General features: G+C 46.0%; 12 protein-coding genes across 12 annotated transcripts; 9 read left to right on the top strand and 3 right to left on the bottom strand.

Moving 5' to 3' along the window:
- Positions 1–1,337: 1,337 nt before the first annotated feature.
- Positions 1,338–1,864, top strand: NUU61_009130 (uncharacterized protein; the record flags this gene model as incomplete). Its single annotated transcript, XM_056659655.1, is given in 3 exon segments — positions 1,338–1,497; positions 1,512–1,582; positions 1,664–1,864. The coding sequence occupies 3 exon segments, from the start codon at positions 1,338–1,340 to the stop codon at positions 1,862–1,864; spliced, it is 432 nt and encodes a 143-aa protein (XP_056507948.1).
- Positions 1,865–2,100: 236 nt separating this feature from the next.
- NUU61_009129 (protein kinase) lies at positions 2,101–2,857 on the top strand (the record flags this gene model as incomplete). The annotated part of the gene is made up of 4 exons (XM_056659654.1): positions 2,101–2,263; positions 2,323–2,366; positions 2,445–2,610; positions 2,688–2,857. 4 exons carry the CDS (start codon positions 2,101–2,103, stop codon positions 2,855–2,857), a joined length of 543 nt encoding a protein of 180 aa, XP_056507947.1.
- Positions 2,858–5,221: 2,364 nt separating this feature from the next.
- Positions 5,222–5,566, top strand: NUU61_009128 (C-factor; the record flags this gene model as incomplete). Its single annotated transcript, XM_056659653.1, has 2 exons — positions 5,222–5,332; positions 5,384–5,566. The coding sequence occupies 2 exons, from the start codon at positions 5,222–5,224 to the stop codon at positions 5,564–5,566; spliced, it is 294 nt and encodes a 97-aa protein (XP_056507946.1).
- Positions 5,567–5,756: 190 nt separating this feature from the next.
- On the bottom strand, positions 5,757–6,035 carry NUU61_009127 (uncharacterized protein; the record flags this gene model as incomplete). Its single annotated transcript, XM_056659652.1, has 2 exons — positions 5,757–5,826; positions 5,896–6,035. The coding sequence occupies 2 exons, from the start codon at positions 6,033–6,035 to the stop codon at positions 5,757–5,759; spliced, it is 210 nt and encodes a 69-aa protein (XP_056507945.1).
- A 27-nt stretch (positions 6,036–6,062) lies between these two features.
- Positions 6,063–7,188, top strand: NUU61_009126 (putative inositol phospholipid biosynthesis protein Scs3; the record flags this gene model as incomplete). The annotated part of the gene is made up of 2 exons (XM_056659651.1): positions 6,063–7,001; positions 7,087–7,188. The coding sequence occupies 2 exons, from the start codon at positions 6,063–6,065 to the stop codon at positions 7,186–7,188; spliced, it is 1,041 nt and encodes a 346-aa protein (XP_056507944.1).
- A 178-nt stretch (positions 7,189–7,366) lies between these two features.
- On the bottom strand, positions 7,367–8,662 carry NUU61_009125 (uncharacterized protein; the record flags this gene model as incomplete). The annotated part of the gene is made up of 3 exons (XM_056659650.1): positions 7,367–7,419; positions 7,481–7,744; positions 7,825–8,662. The coding sequence occupies 3 exons, from the start codon at positions 8,660–8,662 to the stop codon at positions 7,367–7,369; spliced, it is 1,155 nt and encodes a 384-aa protein (XP_056507943.1).
- Positions 8,663–9,051: 389 nt separating this feature from the next.
- On the top strand, positions 9,052–10,437 carry NUU61_009124 (putative erythromycin esterase; the record flags this gene model as incomplete). Its single annotated transcript, XM_056659649.1, has 1 exon — positions 9,052–10,437. The coding sequence occupies one exon, from the start codon at positions 9,052–9,054 to the stop codon at positions 10,435–10,437; it is 1,386 nt and encodes a 461-aa protein (XP_056507942.1).
- Positions 10,438–12,153: 1,716 nt separating this feature from the next.
- On the top strand, positions 12,154–12,560 carry NUU61_009123 (uncharacterized protein; the record flags this gene model as incomplete). The annotated part of the gene is made up of 2 exons (XM_056659648.1): positions 12,154–12,311; positions 12,368–12,560. The coding sequence occupies 2 exons, from the start codon at positions 12,154–12,156 to the stop codon at positions 12,558–12,560; spliced, it is 351 nt and encodes a 116-aa protein (XP_056507941.1).
- Positions 12,561–13,298: 738 nt separating this feature from the next.
- On the top strand, positions 13,299–13,972 carry NUU61_009122 (putative serine/threonine protein kinase; the record flags this gene model as incomplete). The annotated part of the gene is made up of 2 exons (XM_056659647.1): positions 13,299–13,558; positions 13,624–13,972. The coding sequence occupies 2 exons, from the start codon at positions 13,299–13,301 to the stop codon at positions 13,970–13,972; spliced, it is 609 nt and encodes a 202-aa protein (XP_056507940.1).
- A 609-nt stretch (positions 13,973–14,581) lies between these two features.
- NUU61_009121 (uncharacterized protein) lies at positions 14,582–14,979 on the top strand (the record flags this gene model as incomplete). The annotated part of the gene is made up of 2 exons (XM_056659646.1): positions 14,582–14,735; positions 14,795–14,979. The coding sequence occupies 2 exons, from the start codon at positions 14,582–14,584 to the stop codon at positions 14,977–14,979; spliced, it is 339 nt and encodes a 112-aa protein (XP_056507939.1).
- Positions 14,980–21,352: 6,373 nt separating this feature from the next.
- On the top strand, positions 21,353–22,387 carry NUU61_009120 (ferritin-like domain-containing protein; the record flags this gene model as incomplete). The annotated part of the gene is made up of 1 exon (XM_056659645.1): positions 21,353–22,387. One exon carries the CDS (start codon positions 21,353–21,355, stop codon positions 22,385–22,387), a length of 1,035 nt encoding a protein of 344 aa, XP_056507938.1.
- A 540-nt stretch (positions 22,388–22,927) lies between these two features.
- NUU61_009119 (carboxylesterase/lipase family protein) lies at positions 22,928–25,041 on the bottom strand (the record flags this gene model as incomplete). Its single annotated transcript, XM_056659644.1, has 5 exons — positions 22,928–23,802; positions 23,864–24,068; positions 24,130–24,321; positions 24,390–24,681; positions 24,746–25,041. 5 exons carry the CDS (start codon positions 25,039–25,041, stop codon positions 22,928–22,930), a joined length of 1,860 nt encoding a protein of 619 aa, XP_056507937.1.
- Between the last annotated feature and the right edge of the window lie 328 nt (positions 25,042–25,369).

Raw genomic sequence — 25,369 nt, 5'->3', positions numbered from 1 at the left:
CTACGAGTTGTACAGCGATCACCTCAAGCTCAAAGGCACAATTTTCAATATACCAAATGTGCGGATAGCCGGTATATACATTATGAGAAGCTGGGTGATATGTTGCCTGTTTATTGTATTTATCCATCGTGTCTTCAGTGCATTGTTTCAGCCTTTCCAAAGTTCATTAGTGAATTAATTCATTATATTTCTCTCCTTTTCCAACGGCGGGCGTCTATCTAGACGAAGGGTCAAGTGGGCTAGATTGATCAGTAAATGATTAACTCATGGGGTGGTCAATTGGTCAGATTGACCAAGTACAGGTATAAGCACCAATACCATTTTAGAAACTCCGGTCTCGCTCAATAGAGGTATCTCCTAGATCGATTTATTTTCTGAATTCTAACTACATCCAGGGCGATATATTTCCTTTACCCAAAAAGTCAGATCTCGGGTGTATGAAAGCATTTCTTCGGCCAGACAATGTACTTCTAAGCTTAGGGATTAGTAGTACTCGGCAGCTTCGTGTCAGGCATCCTAGGTAATTCCTTGTCCATTCAGTATTACTGAATAAACACATAAATAGAACCTGGGAACCAACGCGCTCCGCCATTTTCCTATTTTCTATGCTGGTATGGTGCTTAGTAGCGGAAGGAAAGATAAAATGACACCGTCTTGACCGCTTAGATGCATTGCCCAGTATGAATGCTGGAGTCAAGCACTTCAAGGCTATCCTCTCCAGTGATATCTCCAGATATTCCCAGCTTAAGATCCCTTTATCATATTTCATTGGGTATGCAAGAACTTGAACGCTTCAGTATGTCTACAATCTGGAGAAGGCCTTGCACTAACCCTGTCAAAGAGCCAAGTTCTAACTCACCGGCCTATTTCTTAAATGATTGCTGGATTTTTTTATGGTGCTTGACATACTGCGTACTCTAGGACATTCGGCAGCTCTACGCTTGCTTATGTATGTTTAAGCCTTGTAGTTAGTCTCTCAGGGAGCACTAGGGGAAACTGGGGAGAGCAGAACTGCTAAGGAAAGGGAGCAGAAGAGAGATAGAATCAAATTGTCTGTCTATCTATAGGAGAGAGAGGAAGAAGAGAAGCAAAGCCATCTGCTACCTACAGGTCCGCTGCGGGCGGTCAAGGAGGCGGTGGAGAAAGACTGACAGAACCCTAGTCCCAACATAGTCAACCTTGGAACGATGTTTAACTATTTGTGATCACCTGACCTAGTGATCTTCGACTATCTTCGTTATGTATTGGACACTCGAAAGTCTAGCTCTTCGGTAATTCTGCTCCCTTTTGCATATCCAGCTTTTTATACGATCAAGCTGTTTAGTTCCTATCAGATCATGTTGTCCTCACTTCGGCGGCCCTTGCCCCGGCTTGGACGGAGATGGAAGCCCCTTAATTTCTCCAACCCCAACTTCGTTCGAATACCCGAATACCACAAGATTGAAGAAGAGACACTTCCTGACTATATTGCTTCCTGTTATTATTCTACTCGAATAGGTGAAGTTATCAAGGAGCGGTATCAAGTCGTCGGCAAATTGGGATTTGGATCTACCTCAACCGCATGACTTGCACGAGATATAACGTGAGACTGCTCCTGATTAATAATTATCAGGATATTTTTTTGAAGTCTCCAGTGGATTGGCTTTGACTGCTAAAATTAAAGGATAGTGGCCGTGATTATGTCATACTGAAAATCTTTATTCAGGCCTCGTCTCTAGGTCAGCAAATCGATCATGAACTCAATATATATAGACTCAATATATATAGACGCATAGAGCAATCCCCGAAGGATCATCCCGGACGTGATGCCGTCAGAATGTTGCTTGACAATTTTTATATCGAGAGGCCCCAAGACAAGCACTAGTGTCTTGTGCATTCTCCGTTATGGGAGAGTGTATTGACTTTCTTACGCCGTAACCCGGTAGAGAGGCTTCCATCAGCAGTTCTAGCATTTGTCCTTTTGTGCGTCTTTATGGTATTAGATTACCTGCATACAGAATGCCAGATTATATACACAGGTTTGTGGTCTGACTTAGCTTTTGTCTACCTCTAAAAATCACTGACTCCTATTTTCTATCAGACATAAATGCTGATAATATTATGCTTGGTATTGACGATGATTCGGTCTTCAGCGACCTTGAAGAGGAAGAGCTTCAACACCCTGTTCCAAGAAAGGATGGGGACACCAACGGGAGAATAATCTATTTGTCCCGGGATCTCGGAATGCCCAAGAACTTGGGTGACCCAGTCCTATGCGACTTTGGTTCGACCATGCTCGGCAACCAGCACTATTCGGAATTATCCAACCTAATATTTATCGAGCGCCAGAAGTAATCCTAGGCATTCCGTGGACATACAGTGTCGATGTATGGAATGTGGGATGCATGGTTTATCAAAGATTTTGATATTATGGAGCCGAAATTAGCTAAAAACTTACTTTATAGATCTGGGATATTTACGAGGGCGGCTCTTTGTTCACCAGTCAAGACCCCGAATTCGAGAAGTACCGAAGTCGAGCCTATCTTGCCGATATTATCAATCTTCTTGGGCCCCCGCCGCCTAGTCTTGTTGCCCGAGGCGAGCTGAGAGACAAGCTTTTCTCTAGCGAAGGTGAGTGAAGCTTCTTGTTCTTATACTTTCGATCGAGTTCTGTTATTCACATCCGCTGATGATATACGACTTCTTAGGTGATTTCCTCACTCAAAATCTGATAACGAGTCAGGTTCCGCTGGAGGAGCGGGAAACTACTCTTGAGGGAGAAGAGGAGCGAGAGTCGTTTTTGTGCTTTATGCGGAAGATGCTGCAGTGGGAGCCTAACAAGCGAAGCTCTGCCAAGGAACTGGCAGAGGACGAATAGATACACAAGCATTTGTAAGTTTGTATCAAAGCATGTAATTCTAGATACCTAGTAAGTCTATATCCTTCAAATACTCTATTAGGCTAACCCGAGAAAATAGAGGGGTGTCTAATATATTGCAATAATTCATGCACAGGAAGCACCAGAAACAAAATCATAGAATAGTTTGTTTCAATGAATTGAGACCTTTCCATTCACGCAGGGCGAATTCTCATGCCTTCCTTAATGATACAGTCAATGTGAGGAAGCATTGTGTGATCCGGCCAAGCGGGTATACGGCAAGAGATGTTAGCCAGGGCCATCCATATATGTTTCATAATTCAACAGACCTACCCGCTCCGCATGCCTCACCGATTCTCTCAAGGCAACGAATGGACGTTAAAAGTAGTTACAGATGTGATGTCTCATCCTGCTGCAACCAGGAAACCCAGAAAACTATTAAATTGTCCAGTTATCATCAGTAGGTGCTTCAAGCACCCAGGTGACGATATATGTTATCCAAGAGGTTGTGCGTTTGATGTGGTCGAAACATAGGCAAACGGCGCCGTAGGGGAAAAAAAACTATCCTGGATAACTTAGATTTAGGCTATATAAAGAACAAAGATGTTATTCCTGGTACATACGACCACAGGGTGTGGAGAACAGGGCTTCCCGTCCGCTCAGCCGTACTTAAGCCACACGCCGGCCAGTTAGTAGTTGGGTGGGTGACCACCAGCGAATCCTGGCTGTTGTATGTTTTGCTTTTTTCTTCTGTTTTTGGTTCTTCCGGCCTAGTGAGTGCCCTTGCCACCCTCAACACCCGTCTAGTCTTTACCCAAAATCTGATACAACACTTCTATGCACTTATAAGCTGGACGATCGCCCCTTCATCTCCTCTTTTCCTTCTATTCAAGTTCCACCATCCTCATAACTTAAACCACCATATCACACTTCGTCATGATTTCACCCAAAATCGTGGCATCACTCAGCTTCGAGAGGCAGCTTTATCCGGCAACATCGAGGGGATACGTGCTATCCTCTTGGAATTGCAAGAAAATTACACTAACGAGCTGTTCGTTGAGAACGCGGTCCCTATTCTTTCCAAGGCGATAGAACATGATTCGGTCGAAGCCGTTGAAGGTCTCCTCGATTGTCACGTTCCAATCAATCCTCTGCTTTTCTTGAAAGCCACACGAAATACGTCATACGGAATTTTGCAGGCATTCCTTAACTATAGGTGGGATATCGACACTCCAATTGATTTATATACCCCTCCAGCCCTTGCCTAAGTTCTATCACGTATTTTTTTTTCTCTCTTTTCGATACCATACTCACAGTTCTCGCTCAGTTCGTCTTTTCATGACAGGAACTTACTAAATAGTTTCTTGACCGTGGAGCGAATCCCAATCAATGATGAGATAGATACAGAGATTGTACACTATTATCAATCGCATTTAGAGAGGTGGAATTTTCAACTATCAACTTTCTACTCAACTATGGTGCCTCTCTACAGCAAGGCCAAGTTTTGCACTACGCAGCAATGCGCGAATTGGATGACCAGCTAGAGATTCTGAGGTATGTTCTTCAGGAGGGTCTATCAGTCAATAATATTATGTATTAAAACTGTGGTGACGAGTACTATTTCTATATATACAGTGGCATAGGAACCCCTCTTCATTATGCTGCTGCGAGAGGCCTACTTGATTCTGTCAAGTTGTTAATCGAGAGAGGGGCATCACCTCATGAGTTTATTCTAATTTATTTGAGTTAAGATTATAAAGAAAAGCAAGTAAATATTCTATATCTAGAGCTACCAATTAAATTTGACTATGTATTTGCACTAGAAGGGCAGGTTGGGTGAGCCTATATAGATAGAATTAGAAAGCTAAATTAGCTCTCGTTGAATCGGGAAGACACTATTGCGAGCTATGATCAGGCATTGGCCAAGAAGCTTTTGAGATTTTGGACACATTTTGCGTTGACGGGAATAGCGGGGTGCATAGAAGAGCTGTGTCTATGTATCTATAGTTAGACTAGTTCTACGACCTTGTACTTGAGATATTTATTGCTATATATAAGCCTAAGAGAAAAATCCCTAGAAAAGTCGCTATATCCTCCCTTTAGCTTATTTCTCCACCCTATTCTAAGCCTATTTCTCTATTATCTCTTAGATCATGGGCTTCTCTATCGCTCTAGTCAAAGAAGTTAAATGTCCTCGGCGCGCACTGGGTGACCAGGACATTCCTTCCACTTCTCCAGAAAGGCACCCTGAAAAAAGTCGTCAACATGTAAGATAATACGACCCCATTGACCCCCTTCTTTGTTCTGACAAAAGTCAGCTCTGCTACCGTGGGGTCTCTCGCGCTCTCTTGCAACTACTCATTCATGCCTTCCCCGGCATACAAGATCACGAAAGCAGCCCTAAACTCTCTGACTGTTCAGTATGCCCTCGATTACAAGAAAGAGGGTTTCACTATTTTCGCATTTGCCCCCGGAGTACGTATCAATCCTGCTTTTCTTGAGATGACAAACTGATTGGCTTTTTAGTGGCTCCGCACGGAGCTCGGTGGCGATATTGCGGGTTTGTCGATAAAGCAAGGTGCTCAGGCTTCGGTGGAGAAGATCCTGGGTACAGGGAAGGAACAGAATGGCCAATTCATCATTATCAAAGTCAAGGGCTGGGAAAAGGTAGAGGGAAGGCACCAGTACCATGGGGGTAATGTCCCGTGATAAATGGAGTTTATTTGAATATCAATGATTTCTGTGCTTTGCATCGTCAAAAATAGCGCTTCCAGTAATATGTGGAATGTTCGTCCAGCAGGAATAAGACCAATGGGGAGGCCATATACAAAACGAAAGGTTGTTTAATGACGAAACAGGAAGTACTCGGCAATATTGCTTCGTCAACATCACTTATGCCTTATATAGTCTGCGTGTCAAGACCGACATGCTCATCTAGGTCTTCCAGCATTGCAAAGCCAATATTGGGCCTTGCAAGGAGATAGAATAGCACTGATAATCCATGAACCCAAAAAGGCCGACCACAGTTTGTTCCACACAGCGGATGTTCGACATTTTCAAGTTCGAAGTACTTCGTGGTTTGACGTGGACGCTGGTGCCTGAGGCGCTCAACCTCGGCAGTTGATGTCATCTGCGGGTGGTCATCTTCAACCGGCCTTGATTCCAGATCCTCGGCCATTGCCATGTTTTATCTCAGTTTAAAGTCCTGTTAACATCCGCCCGAGACTTTGACTCGCTTTTTGTGTCCGTGACAATGGCCACGCGACCGGCAACCCTCTCCCCGGCCGTCCTAGTCGTGTACCCGGCGACCCTGGTTCTGGGGTCCCTATTTTCGGTCATTTCACCAACAGCGCGAGCTACTAGACAGCCCTCCTACTCCTCACAAACCCCAGACCCGCTATCCCCGTCAGTCCATTCGGACATACATCATTCAGACAGCCCCGTCAACTACTTTGCGCGAAAGAACAATGTCTTCAATGTTTACTTTGTTAAAGTCGGCTGGCTGTGGACGACCCTCGCGTTTGCATCGCTCCTCCTCTTCCAACCCGCATACCGCTCCTCCCAGTCCTCCCGCCAATCCCCTCAGTCCCAACAGCAACAACCCATCCGCCTACGCCGCTACCTCCAAGCCTTTCTTCGCTACGCGCTGGCAACGGCTGTCTGGTACCTGATGACACAGTGGTTCTTTGGCCCGCCAGTCATCGATCGCAGCTTCATGGTTACGGGCGGAAAGTGTGAACAGGCTCTCGGTCAAGTGAAGAAGATTGGTGCGGAGTCCGGGAGCCCCTCGGCCCAGCTGGAGACTCTTTTCACGGCTGCTGCCTGCAAAGCTGCCGGTGGTGCGTGGAGGGGCGGGCATGATATCAGTGGACATGTGCTGATGCTGATTCTCGCGACTGCGAGTTTAGCTTTTGAGGCCGTCGGCGCAGGTGCGTCTCCTTTTTCTGTGCGCTCGGGGCGCCCTATCGGGGAGGGAGGACGCGAGCGGAAGGCAAGCGACCCCGAAGCCCCCTGGACAGGCGAGTCAAACGGCACAGAGGGAGTGGCGAGAACCTGGTCGGCGCGTCTAGTCTGGGGAGTTGTGGTGCTGGGGTGGTGGATGCTCTTCATGACTGCCATTTGGTTCCACACATGGTTTGAAAAGGTTGGTACATGGTTCATACTTGTTATGGGGATTCCCTCATGACTTTCTTCCGACACGGTTGTGACTAACGAGACTGTTTCTTTAGTGGACTGGTTTGAGCGTCGCCTTGGGCGCTGTATATGCCATTTACATACTGCCCCGCAAGGTTCCGGCGTGGCGAGACATTGTTGGTGTTCCGGGGGTATAGAGATTTATGTTGCTGCATCCAGATAATGGACCTGGCCTTGTGTGAATACCATATATCGATGATAGATTGCATTTTCCCGGGGCATGGAAGCGCTGTTTACACTATTCTCCGTCCACCAACCTGCTATGAGACAATAAATGGAAGTATTATCATTCCACCATTCCTTGCAGGGCCAAGCTCATTTCGCGCCCACTGACTTCGGCTCTTGTCCCAAGTAACCCGCACGGAAAGCTGGATATAGACAATTAGCTGGCAGGAAATTGGCTCGAACAACTTATGGCAGTGAACTCACCTCCAGGGATCAAAGCTGATGCATACATCACCCGAGTTATCGGCCGAAGGTCTTCTGGGGTGAGCCCCTCGGAAATCGACAGCTCCATGTACGGATCCCAAGCGGCAATGATGGCGTCCGAGTACGTCTTGAGATCGACCGCCTGATCCTTCTCTGTGGTCTGTTCTGATTGGCATTGAACACCCATACAGGTCCCGAATTCACGGAATGCTAAGCGGAATTTGATGTTGCGATCGAGGTAGCGGTTGATCTCGAAGAGGTTATCTGGTCGAGAGTGGTCAGGTAAGCACGAACAATCCCAAGATAAACAATACTTCTGAAAAAACGGCGCAGGGCACACTGACAGATCTGCTCAAAACACCTCCCCGACAGACGCGCGGCCCAATCTTCGTCCGAAAACCAATGTGCCGTCCACAGCGTCATACCCAGATCCAGCGGGTCGCTGGAGACAAAGTGTTCGCCTTTGCGATCCATCACTCGCTTGTAATCGGCGATCTCTTCTGCGAGCACTTCGCCCTCGCCCGCCTCCACGGCCGCCGCCTGCAGCAGCCGGAAGACAACGTAACCATCAATCGGATCGAGGTTCCCCTCAGATGCCACCAAAGGCGCGGACAGGTCCATGGCCATTTTCCAGATCATGCGAGGCCGCGGTGCCGCCCGGTCAACAAAGAATCGCGGGTGGATAGCGCGCGCCAGCTCAACAGCTTGCCGGTTATAGGCTATGTCGCCCGATGCCTTGGCCATGCGGTTAAGAGCGAACATCCACACTGTCAAATAGTGGTGATACTGGCCGTCGCCATCTGAGCCGCGCTCATCTGTCTTGCCAATTCGCAATCCGCCGCCCAGTGGATTGAGATCTGTCGCCCCTGGCAGTCGTGAGCGTCCGTCTCGGGTGCGACCCAATATATCGTGCACGGCCTCAATCAGCCGCCGAGCTAGTATGAGGTACCGGCCATCGTGAACACTCCCCCCGCCCGCCCGACTATACTCTTTTTGCATCGTCAATAGATTAATGACTCCGAACGCGTCGGTCCATAAATAGCGCCCGCGGTGGCCGCCTGATCGTGGTGGCGGGGTCCAGTGCTCGGGGTCTGAGATGGAGGTGAAACTGCCGTAGAGCGATTCCATGGCCTGCTGGAAACGGTCTAGCCGTGGTGAGGGGCTGCTGATTGGAAGCGCCATTCTTTCAGTGTACAACTTGAGGGGCTGACAAGTATGGATGTGTTTGAGGGAAATGAACCTATGTCTGGCAATAAGCTTGGGGAGAAGTCGCCCAGAGCACAGCATTGGAGCCTAGCCTTCCACTGCTAAAGTGCAGAACTCGTCATGGCACACACTCTAACTTATGGTCCACCAGGGCAGTACGGGATGAGTATGCGGTAGGGCTGAGGTGAGGTCATGATGACTGTTCCCTTACTCGGATGTGATCTCATGCTGTGTCGCCGCTGGAGGTTGCTCCGACACACCACCGTATTTTTATTGCAGCGAGCAGTCAAAAGACATCATGGATTCTTGCAGACAACAGGCCCGTCTCAAGATTCGCAGCAATCACGAGACTTTGGTCTCCGTCTATGCGACTCCCATCTTTTCGCCGAGTGTCCAAAACCATGGCCCAGTTGCAGGACCTAGTCAACAACGCGGTAGAGCCGCTACCGGCAATTAAAGACCAGAGCTTCGGCTCTCACTTTGATAGTTTTGCAGACAGACAGGTGGTTCTTTTGGGTGATGGGAGCCACGGCACATCCGAGTTCTACCATGCGCGAGCAGAGATCACCAAGCGATTTATCGAGAAGCATGGCTACACGATGGTTGCAGTCGAGGCAGACTGGCCGGATGCAGAAGCAATCGACCGGTATGTGCGTCTTCGCCCAGGTCCCAAAGCCCAGATCGGGGGCACTGCAAAGGGATATGAACCGTTCAAGCGGTTCCCAACCTGGATGTGGCGCAATCGTGAAATGCAAGATTTGGTTGAATGGATGCGCAATCGCAACCAAAACCTACCACCGGAACGCCGAGCGGGATTTTATGGACTGGACCTGTATAGCATGGGTGCCTCTGTCCGCGCTGTGATCGACTACCTGGACCGGGTAGATCCCTCGGCCGGCAAGGAAGCACGACGGCGATATGGATGCCTGGAACCCTGGGTCGACGATCCAACTACCTACGGCCTGGCATCACTGCGCGGCATGGAGAACTGCGAGAGCCAGGTGATGGAGATGCTGCGCGATCTTCTCGAGCGGCGCCTCCAGTATGCGCAGCACGACGTGCGCGACGGCGAGGAGTACCACAGCGGCGAGCAAAACGCGTATCTAGTCCGCGATGCAGAAAAGTACTACAAGGCGATGTACTACAGCTCCGCCAGCTCGTGGACTCTACGCGACACGCACATGTTCGAAACGCTGCATCGGCTACTGGAGCACCGGCCCCGGCCGGCCCACAAGGCGATTGTGTGGGCGCATAACTCGCACGTCGGCGACGCCCGCTACACCAGCATGGGTACACGACGCAACGAGATCAACATCGGCCAGCTGTGCCGCGAGCGGCTCGGTCCGCAGAACGTCGCAATCCTCGGCTGTGGCACCCACACCGGCACCGTCGCCGCCGCGCACGAGTGGGACGAGGACATGGAGGTCATGTCTGTTCGGCCTTCTCGAGACGATAGTTGGGAGATGCTCGCCCACGACACTGGCATCCCACGCTTCCTGCTCGATCTCCGTCGAGACCGCATCGATCCCGCCTTGCGGGCTGCCTTGTCTGCGGAGAATCGCCTCGAGCGTTTCATTGGTGTCATTTATCGTCCTGATACTGAGCGTATCTCGCACTATTCTCAAGCCTTCTTGCATAATCAGTTTGACGCTTATGTCTGGTTTGATGTGACCCAGGCTGTCAGGCCTTTGGAAGTCATCCAGCCTGCCACGCCTCTTGGGAAGGGCGAGACGTATCCATTTGGTCTTTGAGTGTTTATCTATAGTTATTTACTTTTTTTTTCTTTTAATAGAATAAAATCAATTGTGCCGTTATCCCATGTCAAAGATGTCCGGTTGATAGTGTTGAATGTCAAGAATCAAAATATACAAATGCAACTATAGCCAGCGGTGACAGCCCTCTACCACGCCTTCCGCCATTGCTCAACAAATTTCTCAATCAACCCACTGTCAATCAGCTTGGCCCCTTTCCGCAAAGTCGGGATGACCTCGGTGCTTTTCTCCACCGCAAAACACCAACCCCTTGCGTCCCAGGTCATTATCGTCGTACTTCTCAGTAAAGAAGTCCAGCAATTTCACAGTCGGATTCTTGACAGGATCCTGCTCGCCCTCGCGCAAACGCTTCATCCACTCTCATGAGCCAAGAATCTCCGTATTGATTGGTTCGCCACTGCTGATCTGTAGCGACGCTTCGCGACTGGGCATGTTGGACTGTTGGACCGAAGACCACTAGCGGAAAATGCAAGTGACCGCGGCATCACAGTGGGGCTGATTAGGGGTGGATTTTCACTATTGGACGCTGTGGTTCTAAGTCGAGTCCAGACCGATAATATTCGGAGGACTGTGCATTGGGGTCGTAATTCGCTCGATCGTTCTGGGATTATCAGTCGCATAAGCAGGTCCCAGTATACATGGTTCCCGCTTGTTATGCACACACATACTCGTAAAACCCACCTTGCTAGAGGCCGGCAAGGAACTTCATCTTCAATCGCCCTTCTGCCTGCAGGTAGAGAGACTTATAATCCAAGGGAAACCCTTGCCCGTCAACGTGCATAACATAGATCCGACATGGCGCCTAAGTTTTGAGACGACCAAACATGCCTTTTTCGTTAGTCCGCCTCAGCTACCAATATCACATTGGCCGTTTGAGGTTGTAGCGATCATCTACTTATGGGCGCTTCTGCGGGTGACCAATTTGGGCGGGCTCTTTCTCTGTAAAATCCAATAAAACTTTTTGCCGTTACTCCAAACAACGTGTTGTCGATAACCCAACCCCACATGCCCAGGGCGGTAATGCATAGCATACATTTCGATAGGTTTACCTGGTGGTCGGCCCTACTAGGAAAGCAACCACAGCATTACTAATTACACAATAGCTCGCGATTCCTATCTGTGCAGATATACCCTAAACACTAATTTAAGTCACTGTATCACTATTTAGACCCTCTGATCGCGTTACTCGTATTTCCTTCAACAGATGAGTTACGGAATGCAGGGTACTTCGTCTTCGTCAAAACGTCAGTGGCAGGGCCACAGCCCATGCGCCATGCCACATAGCCTGGTTTTTAAAACCGAGTAAATTGTGGATTCACATGCATTAAATCTTGTGAAAAGGCGGCAAATGAAACTCTACCCAAAGGGTTTATTGGTAATCATGTGCTGTTGATCTGCAGGCCAGCAGCTGAAATAGTCGAGCAGAAATTGTCTATTAATATCCACGATGGCTATTGCACACCATTAGTACTGAGTAGGCGTCTATCCACCTATCTAGAGGCGCACTTCACGTTACTGTATTTCGAATTGTTGGAGTAGCCCCTTATGTACAAGCTATATAAAAGGCTCGTCCACCCTCCCTGATGCGTAAAATGTCGATCCACTATATTTTGAACTTCCAAGCTTCCGCAATCATTACTCTATATCCTTCTGTTCTTCTTATTAGCCTTCTGATCCTTCAATTTCTTGCCAGAAATGTCGCGAACATTTTCCACCGCAGCCCGGCAACTTAAAAAGCTCGCCTGGAGTCTCAATGGGACAACGAAGGACGTTGCATGGGTTAAAAACTATGCGGAAAACGCTATAGACGTTGTTCCTCAACTGGTTAATAAAGTTGATAGTGGTACCTTACAGTATGTATACATACCCCTTGAGGATGTTCCCTGCGGATCTGACAGGCTACGTCAAGAGGAGACCCTCATCCGACCCCTAAGAACAACGACCCTCTTCATGCTTCCATCGTTTTTCAAAATGGAACCGCCCGCGTTGTATCCGCACATGTTTATCCCGACGGCACTGTTCTTTTCTCGAAGAAAGAATACGGACAAGTCAAGCTCTCCCGAGACCCGCAGGCCCCCGAAGGAAGTGGCCCTTCGAGATAATCGATGAGAACATCTCAATTTTTTCTTGACTGGGACTATGTTGGCCGCGATAGGCTGGGAAGGAGGAGGGAAGGGAGGCGCGGGAGTGGAGGGTATGAGATATATGAGCGAAGGTGGCAAAGTAGAAGTTTCTCTCGTTTCAAATTTCTCAAGGGTTGGCCAATGCCATATCAATAATTGGACTTTTACTGCAAGGTGGTTTGCACTTCGATTATATCCCACTTCTTGCATTGCTTTAAAGTAATTTATAAGCGTCTCGCGGTTCCTTTAGTATACAGAGACATATGTTTAATATTCCTGCAGTTGAGACGATGAGTGATCATGGAGGAGGCAGGTTCAAGGAACGAAGAAATCAAGTAGCCGTGCCCTCGAGTTGGAAAGGGGAAATAATGATAATGGTGGTTCTAAGAATAGATATGAGAGATTGTCCGCTTGTTTGTGGGTCCAGGTCTTGGCAAAATTCCCGGCGCTACCATCCCGCGATATGGATTAGTAATACCTGCCAAGACATCCTGAGGAAGCTGTGCTCCCTTTCCTGGCTCTTTTGTCCTCGAACAACACCTTAAAATGTCGGTGCTTGATTCTCTTCTTTTTTCCAGGACTCAATGTCTTAAGGCGCACCTTTTCCTTTCGTTGTGGCCGTAACACCTTTTACATTCTCTTTTGGAAACTGCGAGTCAAACAGTGCACTGTCCATCCACGACACGACTCTCCCAGTTCTAACATTTGCTCTTCCTCATGGTTGGATTGCGATCAATGAACCGGGCTATGAAATGCATGCTCTTCTCTCTCCGCACCAAACCGGTCCAACTTCTGCATGCTGGCTCCCCGGTTCCCATCCACAACGAACTTGTTGATGAAGAGATCTGTCCAGACTATAACTCCAAATATTTCTACCCATCTAAACCTGGGGAGATACTTGCCGATGAGTACCAGTTACTGGTGAAGGTCGGTTGGGGAACTCGTTCTACGGTATGGCTAGCGCGAGATATTACAAGGTATGTGTTTATGGGCTAGCCGCAGTTGATATTCAAACTACTAACATGGGATGGATGTTATTTAGGTATAAATGGCAGTCTGAACGGTCGGTAACGCTGAAAATAATAAACAACTGCAATTCTGCCGAAGCTCGCCACGAACGCGATATCGAGGAACATATTGCACAGCAAAACCCATCACACCGCGGCCATGCGATCATACGTACCTGTTTGGAAAGCTTTGAGGTGGCTGGCCCGGAAGGAAACCACCTATGTCTTGTGTACGAACCAATGCGGGAGCCGCTTTGGATCCTTCAGCGACGATTCGTGGGCCAGAGATTACCTCTCCCGATCGCGAAAGCATATATTTTTTTTCTTCTTGTTGGCCTTGACTATCTGCACACGGAATGCGGAGTTGTCCATACTGGCAAGTAACTTATCCTCTCCGTCTAGCCCCTATTTATCTAAGAAAATCAATTCCTAACACGTTCCTCATAGACCTAAAGCTTGAGAATATCTTGATGAGCTTCGAGAATGAAAGTATTCTCTCTAGATTCATCAAAGAGCAAACCACTGGCCTTCCTATGCAATGCAAAACTGACTCAACGACTGGCCGAACTGTCTATCGCTGTCACAATGACTTTGGTGCGCTGGACTGGAGGGAGCTGAAGAATATGGTACCCAAAATAGCTGATTTTGGGTTGGGGACACGACTCGATAGTGAGTACCAAGACGGGAAAGCAAGGAGGAGAGAAGTCGGCATTCATCCTATACAGCCGGATCACTACCGTGCACCAGAGGTCATCCTTGGTTGTGGCTGGGATTTTAGTGCAGATATATGGAATTTTGGTGTCATGGTAAGAGATGTCTCCTGTTTCCTTCGGCTGCAGCAAGGATACAGAATCCTCTCCATATAAAATGCAACTATCCAGGACTAACTTATTCTACCTTCTGTAGGTGTGGAATATCATCGAACGCGCAGAACTATTTTGCCAAGTGCATGATAGTCAGGGTCGATATGATGCTAAATCGCATCTGGCAGAAATGATCGCACTGCTTGGCCCACCACCCAAAGAATTGCTTACAAAAGCAGATGCTATGGCAGAGCACAGGTGGCCTGATTCTATTCAAAATGAGAGAGGCAAAGTTTGCTGCAATTTGCGCGACTTTTTTGATGGGCCCTTTTTCAATGAAAAAGGTAGGTCTGGTTTATACATGTATGTCCATTTTTCGCTGATTTTTTTTTTGTTGCGGCAGGCGAATTTCTGCATGAAAACCTGATACCGGCCCGAAAACTTGAGGATACAATCCCATCTTTAGAGGAGGAGGAGAGACAAGCCTTCTTATCCTTTGTCAGGAATATGCTTACATGGCGTCCAGAGGAGAGAAAGACGGCCCGTGAATTGATGGACCACCAGTTCCTCAAATTTGGAAATCGTTAGGTGATTGGGGGCAGTTGTAGTATAGCATTTTGATGAATAGGAAAGCAAAACAATTTGGTTTAATTTAGGCGCGTTTGGCTTGTTTGATAGGTTTTCCTATACTCCGCTCTGCGAGCGATAGGCCAGTTCGCCGGCCCATGATAGGAGGAGCATGCGCTTTACACAAATTCTGGAATGTACAAAGTAGTTTCGCTGCGAATCAATAGTGCCCCAACAGACTGGTACCTCTAAGTGATAAGCTTCCGCTTCCTGACGTGTTTGGTCCCTCAGCTCGTCCAGGGTGCCTTTGCCGATGAAGTTATATTAGTAGGGCATCAGACTCACCCGCAAAGGGGCAATCTGTACACCAGAAATTCTATGCGGAGGGGTCGTTCCTATCCCAGGACCTAGTGTGGTTTCTTCTTTTGGAGGAAGGCTCATTGTTAGGTTCAGTAAAAGTGGCTATTAGATGAGCTTTGGGAGTTAATGAGTCAAGACCAACCCAATTCGTAACGTATGCTTTGGCCACTGGATTTTGAATCAACCAATATATAACTACAAGTATCTGCTACTTCCCGTAAACGCTATAGTAAAGACGAGTTCATCTAAGGTTTATATAGCTCCTAAATAGATATATAGATAGTCTCAAGAGCTAGGGTGCGTGAGGTTTTCGAATTCCTTGTATCACTTCACACTAATCCACTAATCCATTTCGGGGGACTCTTGTTGTGCAACAAGAGTCCCCCGAAATGGATTAGTGCAAAACTAGCCAAAGTTCCTTCTACCCCACCCACATAAAAGTAAAAGCAGTCTCGGCTAACCAGGTAGGGCTTTATTGTTACTAACAACAATATCAGGCTTTGCAATACCCCTCATTGATTATGTCGTTCTGTAAAGTTTGCAAGTGAACCATCTATAACATCCTATTTATTACCGCTTTAACGCGGTCGTAGATCTGATATCTTAAGAAAGTATGTTTTCTTCCGTAAGGAATGCCATGGCTTCTTGATCTGTTTGGAAGCTGCGAAGTCTCTAAATAAAGGAATTTAGGTCTTCTGGTGTGCTATATCGAAGTGTAACTATAGTGCAGAGCAGTGCTTAGTGTAAAGTAGACGTTTTGGTAAGATAAGCTTTACGTCTACGGTCACTACTTAGGTTAAGAATACGCTTATATACATTCGCTGCGTAACGTATATTGTATGCCGCTGATCCGGATGAGGCTTGTCTAATCAGAAGGAAGCAATAAGCGCTAGTCTGTAATATAATAGAATAGGATAGAGAGCCTTAGGAGATACTAGTTTTTCTTCGACTTAAGTAGATTGGGCCGCTACAAATAGTCACAAGAGTAGATAGTGCTTTACGCGATAGCGTAGCGTGTCTAGGACAGAGCGTAGATTAGGCCGAATCTAAATCCGAATCGGCTAAAGCCCCCTCCTTTTTCTCCACTAAATCATAAAAGGGCCTAAATATACAGAGCGGGAACAACCGCCCGATCACTAGTTAATAATATCTTAGACCACTATATCTTTAAGCGAGAACGCTTCTGAAGGTCCTTCAGGTTTATAAGGGACAGCCACTTATCATCTTGGACGACACCACACCCTTAAGGGCCCTCGAGGAGAGTATATGTCCTTATTGGACCTTGCATATATATTAACGAGGCGGTGACTGTTTGCAGATACCAAGACAACGGAGTGTTTCAGGCGGAGTGGTATGATCCATTGATTGTATGGAATAGTTCAGCTGAGAGGGGCAATGCGGCAGTCGCGCGACGTGGGTGATAAATCACCCAACTTCTCACCCTGTCTATTGCGCACTCTCCTTTCCTAGTCATATAATTTCAAAGTTGACATTATAGTTGTTTTAACTGTTCTTGCTGGTACATACGACCACAGGGTGTGGAGAACAGGGCTTCCCGTCCGCTCAGCCGTACTTAAGCCACACGCCGGCCAGTTAGTAGTTGGGTGGGTGACCACCAGCGAATCCTGGCTGTTGTATGTCGGTGTTTACCCGTTTTTTGTGATTCGTCCGGCCTAGTGCCCTTGCCGCCCTATTCTTCAGGGCGTTCAGGTCGTGCTTAAGGGTCTTCACCTTGAACTGACCTGAAGGCCCTGAATACCCTGAATACCCCTTTATTCTTCACCCGAAACTCCTGTATAACCCTGAAGCGCTGACGTGTGTACCCGACTCGATTTGCCTTCTCCTCTTTTTGCTCTTCTTCCCTCGGCTCAACTTGCCTTCCCCTGCTACTACTCTTATTCTCTTAGAATCGCGTGTTTACTAGCTCTTCGGGTATAAAGATACCTTGCCGCTACTACCCTCTGGTCTGGACTCGGCTATATCCTCTTAAAGGACGCGGTGAAGATCTTGATAAAGGGGGAGCCGCAAAAGTGAACCATTGCAACGTAGGCGAAGCAAAACTTGTAAAATTTTTGTGTGCTTATAATATTGTATAGTGCTTCCTACACTCTTTGATTCTTTCTCGAAGCCTAGTACCAAGACAGACTAGTACGCTCTAGGAAACTCCTGAACGAACCCTGTTATTACACAAAGTATTGTATTGTCCTAATAATAAGTATTACAAACATCATTAGTTACAGTGGGTGATCAAAAGTTTGCATACCCCTACCCCACACCCCTACACCGCATTTTCTTGACCGCTTACCTATTAATATAGCTGTTTACCTTACGCAAGTCGACACGCTAGTATATACACGCTATATCGACGCGTTTTACCCCTAAATATCATACTAATATAGAATAAATGTAATATTAATATAAGATATACTGCTTCGCCAATTCGCTGTATACTCGTTTTACCAATGCCTCGCAAAGAACTCGACCCCTATACTCGTACTCGTATTTGCGAGCTTCATTCGACTGCTTAATAGGGGTATAAGAGAATTCATAAAGCATACCCTTCGATATCTCTATCAACGATTCAATCTACTATCAAAAGAGAGAATGAAAGAGTTAATAATTATTCAAAACCTCGCTCCGGAGCACCTCGCAAACTTAATAAAGACAATCGCGATCGAATATATAAAAGAGCTACTACCGACCCTCACGTGCGTCACCAAGACCTACTCGCTGATATCGATTATAAAGTTAAAACGATATTAATTCGACGGCTTCTGAATAAGATAGGGCTTCGAAAATAGCGGTAGCTTAGTCGACCTGCTTTAGATGATATAACTACAGCAAAACGACTTTATTGGGCAAGAATATATCAATATTTTACCCCTACAGATTGGGCTCGCGTCTATTAGTCTGATAAATATACTATCGAGCGAGGTGCTGGCTATCGAAAGCCTTATACCTTTAATCGACCCTCGCAGCAACGAATCGAGCTAGATATTTATAGTAGACTATATAGAAAGCAAGTAAAATAGATATTTTGGGCTACTTTCTCTAGCGAAATCCGATATACTAGTCTATAGGTATTATAAGGTAACCCTAATATACCTCGCGGCGGCGTAGATATAGAGGTTATCTCTAATTTATATAGAGTTGTTTTACCTACGTTACTTAGACTTAGTACTATTTTTATACATAATAATACGCCAGTTCATCGTGCGTATATCGTACGTGAGCTTCTGGAGCGATATAGGGTTAATACTATGGTATAGCTATCTTATTCGCCAGATCTCAATCCAATTAAGAACGTATGGGCTTTATTAAAGGCAAAAATCTATGAGCTACACCCTGAGCTACTAGATATACCTAATAATAGTACTACACTAGAACATTTGGTTGATACAGCGCAAGAAGCATAGGATAAGATTGAATAGGGGGTTCTGCAAAATCTATCGAATTCGATGCTAAATCGGGTGAAAGCAGTTATCGAAGCAGAGGGTTGGTATACCAAATATTAGTATTATACTAGTATAGGGGTTAATGAAGAGTTTTTTGACTAGCAGAATATTATATAATATTATGTGGGTCAGGGGGAATTGATAGGGACACAACAGCTTTTGTTAGAGATACACCAAATTATGTAATACTAATGATTATCTAATAAAAATTATCATGTGATCTGTATCTGGATTACTATAACAATATTATTCTAGTTAATTATATATAGATTATAAATCCCTAGTACTTCTTTTTCTACCTTCCTAAGCTCTTTATTTCTCTACGTTTCGATATAGAACCCCCTATAGAGTAGACTTTTAAGAGTAGAGAGCTTCTAATAGCCTTTGTACGTTAATATACTCTCTCTTAAAATTACGTTATTACTATAATAGCTTTAAATACGAATCGAAACGTTACTCTTAGTTACGATCGTAGTAGTATCTATTATAATTAAGTGAAAGCTCTAGATAGAGTAAAGCGATAAAAGATAACTATATAATAGATTAGTTATCAATTTAAGCTCTATAGGAAGAGGGTTACTAATAGTAATAAATAGGAATTAAAGATACGAAACCTAGAGTATAATTATACTACTAACGATAATATAATAGGCTATCTAGCTACCTATACTCTTATAAAGGAGCAACGTCAAAACATTCAGAATCTATCCGAAGTTAGGTTAAGACCCCGTAATATCCTCGCTCTAATTCAACGAGAGTATCTAAATACTTTAGTTACGCCTCGCGATATATATAATACTCGAAGTATATTAAGAAGGCAAAAGCTTAGTAATAGTACTCCCTTTAAATATCTACTAAAGACTTTATAAAAAGACTCTTAGAAGTATACTATTAAGCAAGATAGTAAAGGATATATTCTCTTTTTTATATTTATATATCAAGAGTTAATTAGATATACTAACCTATATAATAGGGTATTTATACTAGATTGTACTTATAAGACGAATCGATATAAGATACCTCTATTATATATTATTAGTATATTACTATCGAACTTAACGTTTAGCGTTACTTTCTATTTTATATATAATAAATAGGAGCAAAGCTATATCTGGGTTTTAAGGACCTTTTTCTTATTTCTTGACCCTTTATCTTTTAATCCGGTACTTTATATTAATAGAGATCTTGCTTTATTAGGTATAATTAATATCGTCTGCCCTTAATACCTATATTTATTTTATATATAATATATTAATAAGAATATAACCTAAAATATAAAGTAGTACTTTACTACGAACGATAAATATCAAGAGTTCCTATAATCGTGGAATCAGCTAATCTATTCGATTACTAAGAATAAGTATAATAATTAATTTTTTAAGATCGAAAAACGATATCCCTTTACCCCTATTTAATATATTAAAGAGATATAGCTAATTTATAAAGAGAAGTTTATAGTTACATAGATATAGTAATACCTATATCTAGGTAATTCGGCTACCTCTCGAGTTAAAGGCTTATATACCTTTTTAAAGAAATATATAGATACTTCAATAGAAGATATATTAATTATATTTAAATAGATCTCATAAGTTTTATAAGCCTAATATATTATACTTTAATATAAGCTCTTAAGAGATTAGATCGAAAGGTTAGTAGTACTATTATAGGAACTTTATACTAATATTATATATAGGACCTCTCGATATTTAATTCGATAAATTAACGAGTAAGTTTTAAAGGCTAAAAGAGCTACAAAAATAGCATCTTTATCTCTATATACGAATACGTTTATACGGATAATAGGCCTTCCTTACGTATACCGGATTACTAGTCTATTAGAGAGTTCTAAAACTATTCTATTAACTAATATCTACCCGTTTTAGAAAACTAGCCTCTATAAGACTAGATCGGAATATCTTCTACTTTTAGAGCCTCTAGTTCCTCTTCTAAGGCCTAAAAAACAGAAGTTAAATCAATTTCAGCAAATAAATAAAGGTGAAGCTATACAAAAAAGGAAGAAAGCACCGTCAAGGTACTTTATTTATAGAAAAATAGGTTATACGCGGAGGTTATATAAATAGGAATAAATTTCAGATACAGATCACATAATAATTTTCATTAGATAATCATTAGTATTACATAATTTGTTGTGTCTCTAACAAAAGCTGTTGTGTCCCTATCAATTCCCTGGGTCAGGGGTAGGGTATGCAAACTTTTGATCACCCACTGTAATTTCCTGTACCAAGCTTTACCAAGCTTTGCTTCTGTAAATAGCCACAAAGCTTATAAACGAGAAAATTATGTCAGGCCGTATGGATAACTGCATTTGAGATACCTAAATAGGACTAGCTCTACCATGACAATCCTATTAACGTGAGAATCCTTGATGCTTAGCCATGACTGAATCACCAACTTACCTTATCCCCGTTTGAGAAAAATGGGAGCCATGGGGGCTATGTTTGTCCAGGTTTTTGGGTATATAAGACCTGCTCGTCTGAACGGAAGATTCAGTCGCAGATTTTTCTATTCTTCTCAAACCATTCGCTATGCATCTTCCTTCTTTTCTCTTTGCCTCTATGGCACTCGCCCTACCAGTCCTCGCCCATCCCGGGCCAGCTAGCCCCAGCGATGCAGTGCCAGGCCAATCTTCCCTCTTCACTACATACCCGGGCAAGAAGACCCCCCTCGCTCCACAATATCTCAAACCCATCCCAGCGACAGAGAAAGGCCCGGCCGGTCAAGACGACCTTCTCTTCCAAAACCTGCTAGCCGCGGAATGGGCTATCTACTCCTTCTACCAACTAGGTGTGGAGACTTTCAGTTCCTCAGACTTCGCCAAAAAGGGTTATCCGAATACAACCTATCAGCGTATTACTGAGATGCGCGACAACGAAGCTGGTCATGTTCGAATCTTCCAAGAGCAGATCTCCAAAAACTCAGTCAAGCCTGGCCCATGTCAATATAACTTCGCCAAGAGCGTGGGAAAGAGTCCTGAGGCCTACCTTGCCTTCCAGGTCTTTCTCGAAGTCTCCAGTATGGCCTATCTGACCGGGCTGATCGACCAAGCCGATCTCAACATCTCCAAGTCTGCCCTGATGGCGATCGGCCAGGTGGAATCCCGCCATAATGCCTGGGCCTTGATTGACGCATGGAACACGAGCCCATTCTCTGGTCCCTCGGATACAGTCTATCCCTACGCGAACCAGATCCTCGATTCCACGAATACATTCATTGTGACGGGTAGTTGCCCCTCCGAGAACCCGCCCTACCCATATCCCAATCAACACCTGCCCCAACTTGCCTTCAAGAAGAAGGGTACCACAGGCAAGCCTGGCTCGACGATTGAATTTGTTTGGAAGGACAAGAAACCGACGTTCGATAAAAAGGAGTACTTCGCTGTTTTCTATCACGGCGTGCACCATATCAGTGTACCGTACAATCCGAAGGAGAACCGCGTTGAGATCCCTGCTGAGTTTGATTCGGGCTCAAGCATCATTATTGTCATCATTGCGGATACGAAAGATGCACCCACTGAGCAGAGTGTTGTCGCTGGGCCTCTGATTATTCTGGAGCAGCCGGGGGCATTGACCAAGCAGGTCAATGCTGTTTGAAAATCCTAGAACCATGGATTGGATGGGTATTCTATACTGTATAGCCTACCAGTGGCTATGAGTCACTTTTTTCTTTGTTTCTCTAGTGGTTGTCATTGTTAAGATTTGAGAAGAGACCTTCGCATTTTGAGTCAATTAGATAGATATCTTATATATCCTCAATTAAAGCGTGATCGCCTAACGCTGAAAAGAATAAGTTGGCTACAAGCATGGCAGCGTTCCTCAAACTTTTTCTAGTTTATCTAATATATATCAGAAAGATTTTTTAGTAAGGAAAATCCTATAACTAGTTATTCTTTACAAGCGACACGGCCACGCTTACACGGCATGGTAGCTTTTTCACAAAAGACTTAAATATCTCAAGTCTAAACTAAAGACTAAAGTAGACGCAAGAAAGAGCATACCACCTCTACTATACATATCATAACAGGATAAATATCAAGTAATTGAGCCTCCATTTCAACCCACTGTCGCCAGCAATTGACACTGGCGTCTAGCCAGTCGATATAGGTACCGCAGGGAAAGATCCGGTCATTTCTTCTAATACATCAGACCGAGACAGGCAAATGTAGCTGACACAGACGCCAGCATGCCCAGAACCATGGTATTGCTGACAAGCAGGGAGATGGTTCCGGCACCATTGGTTGAAGTGGTGGGTGTTGATGTTCCACTGCTGCCGCTGCCGCTGCTGCCACTGCCAGATGTACCGCTAGCCTGAGTACTGCTGGACGTGCTGCTAGCAGTTCCATTGCTTGAGTTCAGCATGGCATTCACCTTAGCCCACAGCTCACAAGCATGGTAATCGATAGAGCCAGGCGTTGTCGAGTTATCGAAAACCATGCCGGGAGTCTTGGTTCCATGCGGCGTGATCTTGAACTCGGGCCAACGGATCTCATCCGTGGACGGCTTGCCATGTTCCGCCATGGCGGTCCAGAGACTCATCATGTTCTTGCCGAGCGCATACTCAGCCTGCGTGGCATTGCAGGTAGTGTGGTTGGCGGGGAAGTCGAAGTAGAGGTTGCCGAAGACGTAGGGAAGCTCGGCGGTGTGCGCGGCGCCGAAAATGGGGAGAGCCTTGGGGGGCATGGTGTCCAGCCAGGCACAGGTGTTGTTATGGGTGAACTCGTACATGTATACCTGCTTGTTCTTGCGGGCGGAGTGCACTGCGCTCTCGTAGCCTGGACACTTGAAGTGCGCGTCGGTCAGGACGGTTGCGATGGCTGCGAGGACGCCGAGTGATTTCTGGCCCCCGACGGCGTCCATGAACTTCGATAGCGGGTAGTATTGCTGGATGGTCTCGGTGGCAGGTCCGAAGTCACCCTCCAGGAAGGTCTTGTAATCGGCGGCGGTGAGCTTGGCAATGACATCCTCGGAGTTGTACTTGGTGAGGGTGTCCATCATGCCCTCCGCTTGATCTTGATTTCGACGTGGTTAGTCGCGTGCTTGTATCTTGATGACAGGATCGGGTGTGCTTACTGGATCCAATGATAGTTGGGACTTGGACTCCGTTAGTAACTGGGTTCTTCTCAACGACTTTGCCATCCACATGGGGATAGAATCGCGGTGTCTTCCTGTTTGGAACACCGATGCCCGAGATTGCGCCGAGTCCCTGGTCCATGTAGGAATCGGAGCCCACGGCTTTCTGCAGATCCGCCACAGATTTGGACTGGAGACATGATTTCTATGGGACGGTTAATGTCAATCATATTTCTCTGGGGGAGGAGGGAAGGGCCTTGACTCACATCCTTCACACCGCAGTCAAGAACCTTGGCATATGATGCGCCTAGTTTTTGAGCAGTTTGGGTCTCTACCAACGACGGCAAAGCAATCGATTCGGCGATGGCTCCATTCATGAGACGAGGCGCCTGGGGCAGAGTAGCAACAGTAAAGACGTCTGTTGCCCCCGCCGATTGTCCAAACAGAACAACTTTTTTCTAAGTCGAAATCCGTCAGCGGTCACCTCCTCGCGTTGGAAGGGAGAGAAAAAGAGAGAAAAAGGTACCGGGTCACCGCCAAAGGCCGAGATGCTTTTCTGAACCCATTCGAGGCCCATCAGGATATCTTGAATTGCTTGGTTCCCGTGGATGCCGGCGCTCTTGAGCGTCAAAAACCCGAGGGGCCCAAGTCGGTAGTTGAGCGAGACCAGAATAGCGCCATCATCGGCCGTGCTGCAGCCATCGAAGAGAGGATAATCGATTCCACCGGCGGTGTTGGATCCACCGTAAACCCAGACCTTGACAGGGAGCTTGGAATCCTTGGTGGCCTTAGATGGGGCCCAAATATCAAGATAAAGACTGCGGAGACCGAGGCATTAGTCATAAATCGCAATGTGAAGATGAAGCTCATAACATTACATACCAGTCTTCGGACTTCTTCTGGTCTGGGATCATCTCATCTCCAAATTGGATGCAGGCTGGCGCACGGGTGGTAGCATTCAGGCTGCCACCGGGATACTTCTTGCTCCAGGCCTTGGGAGGTTCGAATCGCAGTTTCCCGACCGGAGGTTCGGCGAAGGGGAGACCCTTGTAGTAGACAGCATCTTTCCCATCGCTGCACTTTCCACCATGGACGGTGCCCTCTTGGGTAGTGACCGAGGGTGTGGCCAAGGCCGTGGCTACCAATGCCGAGATCGTGGCTGGGAAAAGCAACTTCATTGTTACAATTGGAAGACTTGGCTGGGGAGGCCTAAATTCGTAGGGCTGGCCCAACCGTTTTATACAGGCAGCGTAAAATGAACTAATGCACCACCGACTTTGTTCGGTATATGGAGCGAGTGCAGTATTTTTAGACGAGATCCGCATTTTGGCCCCGGGTCCAGACGAGCTAATTTGCTGGGGCGGATGGGGCCAGAATGCCCCCCGAGTATCTTACACACCAGATTCATTCCTATTGACCTTGGGATCTTGCCTCAAGGCATTCAAGATAGGTCCGAGGAAGGGTCTGCTCAACGATACTTCAGCAACATCTTTCAAGTAGAATTGG

Source organism: Penicillium alfredii, assembly GCF_028826965.1.
Source record: "Penicillium alfredii strain IBT 34128 chromosome Unknown utg000011l_segment0_segment0, whole genome shotgun sequence".
Lineage (NCBI taxonomy): Eukaryota > Fungi > Ascomycota > Eurotiomycetes > Eurotiales > Aspergillaceae > Penicillium > Penicillium alfredii.
Note: the sequence above shows the minus strand (reverse complement) of the source record. Positions and strands in the feature narration are given on the sequence as shown.